The sequence below is a fragment of the Astyanax mexicanus genome, chromosome 1 (genome assembly GCF_023375975.1).
Source record: "Astyanax mexicanus isolate ESR-SI-001 chromosome 1, AstMex3_surface, whole genome shotgun sequence".
Lineage (NCBI taxonomy): Eukaryota > Metazoa > Chordata > Actinopteri > Characiformes > Acestrorhamphidae > Astyanax > Astyanax mexicanus.
In genome coordinates, this window is record NC_064408.1 from 130,765,832 (window position 1) to 130,772,500 (window position 6,669).

General features: G+C 34.6%; 1 protein-coding gene across 1 annotated transcript in view; it reads left to right on the plus strand.

The window, feature by feature from the left end:
• The first annotated feature begins 432 nt into the window (after nt 1–432).
• The window catches only part of cmc1 (C-x(9)-C motif containing 1), an 18,056-nt gene continuing 11,819 nt past the window's right edge, over nt 433–6,669 (plus strand). The window contains exons 1-2 of the mRNA XM_022662412.2: nt 433–575; nt 2,063–2,155. Of these exons, the coding sequence (XP_022518133.1) occupies nt 557–575; nt 2,063–2,155 (112 nt within the window). The 5' untranslated portion in view covers nt 433–556. The remainder of the gene's footprint in view (nt 576–2,062; nt 2,156–6,669) is intronic.

Consider the following 6,669-nt stretch of genomic DNA (forward strand, 5'->3'; position numbering starts at 1 on the left):
ACCACTCAGAAACGTCATACCATGACCTGGGATACCATAGCGACCAACTGTAGTCGTTTTAACTGGGCATCAATCCTGCATTTCAGTTCAGTCATTCTATTACTAATTCTCTTTAAGTAAATCAACATTTTCCCAGCTCTAAAAACATTTGTGCTGTAATTTAATATTTTTCAAAACATGAAAAATATATAATTTTCTAGTCACGAATTTTAGGGGTGACTTTTATTTTGAAAAAAAAAAACGCATTGCAAACGGTTATTCAATTCTATATTAATATGTGTATTTGATATACATGTACTATTTATTTCTCTAATAAATGATTATTTTTATGTAAACAAATATAATAATAATAATAATAATAATAATAATAATAATAATAATAATAATAATAATAATAAAGGACTTTTATGAAGGACTTTTATTGGTGGCACTGTGGGGGCGCGGCTTCGCTGGAGCAGCAGCAGCGGGGTCACATTAGCTCGCGGCTAAAGCTAAAGTCTGGTGTTTGTTGGTGTTTTTCTGATTTATTATCAGTTTTTAGTTTATTAACAGGCTCATGGACTCTTCTAAATCAGGTAAAAATCACCCGAGCTGCTTTTCTTCACAGCGCTGCTGAGAAAACAGGATATTTAGCGGGAAAATGAGCTGAAGTTAGTTAGCATTTCTGTACTTTAAGGGCAAAGTTGGGCTAAAAGAGCGAAAATCGCCTGAATTCGAGCTTAAAACACACAGTTTAAACATGAAACTGATATTAATAATCAGTTATTTCTGTCATAAAGACGAGTTTAACCTGTGTGTGCTGTTATAAAGCTAAATATCTCCTTATAAATCTTGTTGAGCTGTTATAACTCTCCGTTCCACCTTAAATAGTGCAGCAGTTACATACAGCGTGGCTGCAGCATTTAAGGTGGAACGGAGAGTTCAGCAGTGTTTAGACAACTTAGCTTTTATTATTATTATTAAAATAAATTAAAAATCATATTCTCCGTTTAAATGACAGTTTGGGGTCATTTTCAACCTAGAAAAGGGATTGTCAAAATATTGGAAACACCCCCACGTTCACTTGGTGTTTCTGTTATTTTGTCCACCCAAGTATTAAACGTACTGGTAATGTAGCCAATTACAATTACATTTCTTGAGTTAATTTTACTCATTTATTTTTTAAAGTAAAATTACAATATGGAAATATTGTTACGTTAAAGTTTTGGAGTTCATTTTAATAGAATTTCAAAAAATGGCTATTGTTTGAGTGTCTCGCATGGTGTTTCTGTTATATTGGCCGCACACCTCTAAAACATTTTTGTAAAAATGAAAAAAAGTCATATTAAAATGTCATTGGTTAATATAATTTTATTTGATTTTTAGTGTCAGATTTAAATTACATTCTCTTGCCAGTGTTTGAATTTCATTCTCATATTAATGAATGATAGATTTTTTAAAATAAGTCTCTGAGAACTTTATTATCAAATGTTAATCATATTATAATTCTATTTAGGTTAGTTTTATCAGAACTTAATTTGCAAAGTTGAATTTAATCTGCATTTTATTTGCAAAGTTTAATCAGATCCCTAGCAATATTACATCTATTGTTGAATTAAAGTTTCAGTTCTGAAGTTAATTTAATTTCAATTTCAGTTTCATTCTTAAAGTATTTTTTGTTAGAAATTCACTCTCACTCTTAAAATTACACCCACACAATCTGCCAAAGTGTTTGAGTTTCGTTCTTATGGTAATGTAGGATAAACTTTTATTTTTTAAGTAATTGTTTTTAGGTTTTATAATTAAAGGTAGGTCATATTAAAATTTCATTCAAAGTAAATGTTATCAGAATTTTATATTCAATGGATAATTTTAATAGAATTTCATTTTTAATTGTTAATTTCAGTAGAATTTTATATGCAATGGTTAATTTATTGCAAATTGGATTTGCAAAGGTAATTCTAGCAGAATTTCATGTGCAATGGTTTAATTTTACCAGAATTTTAGTTGCAGTGTTAATTTTTGAGCACTGCCATGTATGTTAATCAGTGCAGTTATTTAGTGGGCGGTTCTGTTTTCTCAGGTGAGCCTCACCTGAGGCACGTGGAGCTGGACGTGCTGATCCCGAAGATGATGAGGGAGAAGGCGAAGGTGCGATGTTCTGAAGTGGTGGAAGGTATGGAACCAAAACCTCACAGGATTAGAACCCAGAGATTCTAGAACATAGCGGACCCACCGGTGCTTACTACTGGAGTTTATAAATCCATCAGCAGCCGGAGTCTGAGAGAGAGAGAGAGAGCAGTAGATCATGGTGTTAATGTTAGTAGGTTTTATTGCTGAAATGAAACCTGATAACCAAAATTTTATAGCTTTTTAATTTTTTTTATTTGTGTATACTGTGTGTAGTGTGTGTGTCTATACTGTGTGTAGTGTGTGTGTGTGTTTATTCTGTGTGTAGTGTGTGTGTATACTATGTGTGTTGTGTGTGTGTAATAAACACACAGTGACATTTAGATCGGGATGTTCCAGAGTTCAGCGTTTCCTATAAACAGCTCAGTTTCAGCTCTGTGCTCCTCAGGATTCCGCCAGTCATCTCTGAACCCGTCACCCTGCCGCAGATACCATCGCTGACGTTCCCCGGCGCCGTGGCAACGCCGACCTTTAGCACCCCGACCCCGTGGAACACCCAGAAACCACGGCGCTGTGTCTGGAACTGTGTTACGCGACCTCTCGTGGAGAACTAGAGTAACTGTGCCGCAAAGTCTTCTTCTACAGCTCTGCTGTATTGTAGTCCGAACTTGTGTTCGTCCCGTTAGTTTTGGTTTCACACTGCAGTTTAGTGGTTGACACGCTGAAAAACTTTACTACCTCCTGTCAACATCACCTACGAATGTGGGCGGAGTCTCACTATACTCAGCACTGATTGGTTTGTAGAACGATCCAAGTGAATTCTGTCCCTCTACCAGAATGCGTCTCTCTTCGAGCACGGGTCACTGTCTTGTCGGAAGACCCATTACCTAGAATGCAAACCCATCTTTCTGACACTGTTATATACAGCTCTAAAAAACATTAAGAAACCACTTCAGTTTCTGAATCAGTTTCTCTGATTTTGCTATTTATAGGTTTATGTTTGAGTAAAATGAACATTGTTGTTTTATTCTATAAACTACAGACAACATTTCTCCCAAATTACAAATAAAAATATTCTCATTTAGAGCATTTATTTACAGAAAATGAGAAATGACTGAAATAACAAAAAAGATGCAGAACTTTCAGACCTCAAATAATGCAAAGAAAACAAGTTCATATTCATAAAGTTTTAAGAGTTCAGAAATAATCAATATTTGGTGGAATAACCCTGGTTGGTTTTTAATCACAGTTTTTTCATGCATCTTGGCATCATGTTCTCCTCCACCAGTCTTACACACTGCTTTTGGATAACTTTATGCTGCTTTACTCCTGGTGCAAAAATTCAAGCAGTTCAGTTTGGTGGTTTGATGGTTTGTGATCATCCATCTTCCTCTTGATTATATTCCAGAGGTTTTTAATTTGGTAAAATCAAGGAAAAACATCATATATATATATATATATATATGTGTGTGTGTGTGTGTGTGTGTGTAAAAAAAATAAAAGTTGTCACAAAGCAGCTTTACGGAGAAAAACAGGTCCACACCTCTTACTTGAGCTAGTTACTTATTACATCACTGAATTACAGCTGTCGGTTCAGCGCTAGCTAGGCTAACAGACTGCTGGTGTTAATGAAGATGGCTAACAGCTAACTAGCGATGCTAACTGTATTTCCTAGCTAAATGAATCACTGTTTTCTTAATCAATTATGTTGAAAACAGCCTTGGTTGAAATGTTATTATATCACAGTGGGGTTCCACGCTTCACTCGCTCTGATTGGTTTAGACAGGAAAACAATAAAGGTTTGCACTATTGAGAATTTAGGTCGCACATGCCACGGATGCACCCTGAGCCTGCAGGACGGGTTGAATTTGTTCGTAACTTGATTGGGGCTGTTTATAGACCACCCAGACTCTCTTACAGTGCATATTTTATCCAGGTTCAGGGTGGTTAGCTACAGTGCCGTGATTTGGTGCAGCGTTTAAGGTGGCCTCAGGCACCAGATTGAAATGGATGCAGCGTTTAAGGTGGACTGGACAGTTTCAATAAAGAGTCTGCAAATAATGAGCCAAAATGCTTTGGATTACTTTAAAGGAGAACTGTGTTGAATATCTCTCCTCCGCTCTCCTGCAGCTTTCTGACATCCAGTATTTTCTGCTCTTTACCCAAACAGGCTTTAGAATTGAATGAGTGATATGGGGCATATTTTACCCTGCAGATAAATCACTTTTTACACCGTTATTCAGCTCAAAGTAGCTCCACACTTCACTGGTAGAATCCAGAGAGTTTTGACATTTAAAACGAGGCATTAATAACTTAAAAACTGCACTAAAAGTTTATTAAAAACCTCTGTTTACATCCCATAATGTAAGTAAATGCCTGGGCGCAGAAATCTTATATTTGAGTCACAATAAGTCAACCTGTTGTTGCAGAAAATATTCATATGAAATGTCGATATTAAAATGCAAACGTTTTACTGTTCGTTCTGCTCGACGGATGAATTATTGTGATTTAACCCCTTCTATTTATGTTCGTTTGTCAGATCTAGCAGTGGTGTTTCTCATGTTAAAATATCCAAAAGATATCTGATCCATTACTAATTATTATCAATATATTTAATATGTAGTGCAATGCTGTTCCTACCCTCTAACAGGTAAAGGTTCAATAAGATTTTTTTTAATCGATTTTCATTAAAAAATACACGTTCAAACTTTTTTTTTTTAATATTTAACTTCTTTAACCAACATATAAAACAATAGTTTTACATAATATTGAAACCTAACATTGCAGTTTAGTTTTAGTTTTAGTTTTTGCAGGGAGTTTTGTAAAATATTTGAGATTAACCATTTTCATAATGTTTGTTGATTGCATTAATTAAGGCGAGCAGAAGACGTTTAATACTGAAAAAAATACTTTTAACTATATTTTTTTAATCTTCAAACTTCAAGACGGCTCAATTTGACCCGTTAAATAACAGGAGGGATAAATTTAAGATGGCGGCGCCGGAGATTGACCTGCGCTATGTGATGTAAAAAGTGTTTTTTAACCCTTGTGTGGTGTTCGGGTCTGTGGGACCCGTTTTCATTTTTCATCAAATGATACTAAAAAAAATATTTTTTCTAACTCAAACTCATTGGCATTGGCTCATTTTTTGTGAAAAAACATATATCAAACACATTTTCAATAAACACACACTGTACACCCCCCCCCCCCCCCCCCCCCTACACATTTATATTACATACAGTATGTTTGGCCAAGGGCTAATAAACATTGCTTCATTTGTAAAATTGAAACTAAACAAATTTTCTACTCATATCTTGAGTTTAATTCATTTTCTTTTACATTTTATTAAAAAAACTAATAAAAAAAGAGTAGCACTTTTTAAAAGAAATGTAACATAAGAAAGGTAAAGGGCAAATATTAACCATGTAAGCTGTTTATATTGCTTGTAATTTAGGTGAAGCGAGCATGTGTAAAGCATTTTAATGTAGAATTGCTTAATTTTGCTGAATTAAATACAAGTAACAAAGTAAACGAGTAACAAAAATATGAACACCACACAAGGGTTAATAAACTTCTTGTGCAGTTTTAAAGCTCTAAATGCCTGGTTTTAAATATCAGGACTCTGGATTCTAGTTAGGAGGTGTGGAGCTACTTTGAGCTGGATAACGGTGTAAAAAGTGATTTTATGTTTGGGTAAAGTGCAGGGAATACTGGATGTCAGAAATAGGGACGTGCCGTATCGTATCGATAATATTGCCAGCATTTTTGAATATCGTGAACGATAGTATATCCTGAAATATGGTGCCATATAACTCACCCCTAATTATCACATCAGGGTTCTACTTTTTTTACTGTTTTTGGTAAAAGAAAAATTCACACTGTTCTCATTTCCCATTATATATCTACTGGAGACAGATTATATATGTCCAGTATCATTTATTTTACTTTAATCCTGGATATATGAAGATATTAGGAGGAGAGCATTATTATTATCATTGTGCAGTAGTGTATTCTTGAAAAAAAAAAAAATCAGTGTTTTGTCATATCGCCAAGAGTATCGTTATCGCAAAAATACCATGAAATATCGTGATATTATTTTAGGGCCATATCGCCCAACCTGTTGTTGCTGTAAATATCTGGTTACTGTCGATATCAGAATGCAAAGAACCAACAACAAATTATATAAACATTACTCAAAAAGTTGTACTATTCGTTCTGCTCGACGGTTTACTTATTGTAACTTAAATTAAAGATGGCGGCGTCGGAGATCTACCTACACTATGGGATGTAAAAAGTGTTTTTTAATAAGCTTCTTGTTTAGTTTTAAAGCTCTAAATGCCTTTGTTTTAAATATCAGGGCTCTCCGGATTCTAGTAATGAAGTGTGGAGCTACTTTGAGCTGAATAACGGTATAAAAAGTGATTTTATGTTTGTAAAAAGTGCAAAAATAGTGGATGTCAGAAAGCTGCAGGAGAGCGGAGGAGAGCTATTCAACACAGATAACAACTTTATATCATCTTTTAATAAATAATAAACCTAAAGTCTCTGATTTCACACCAG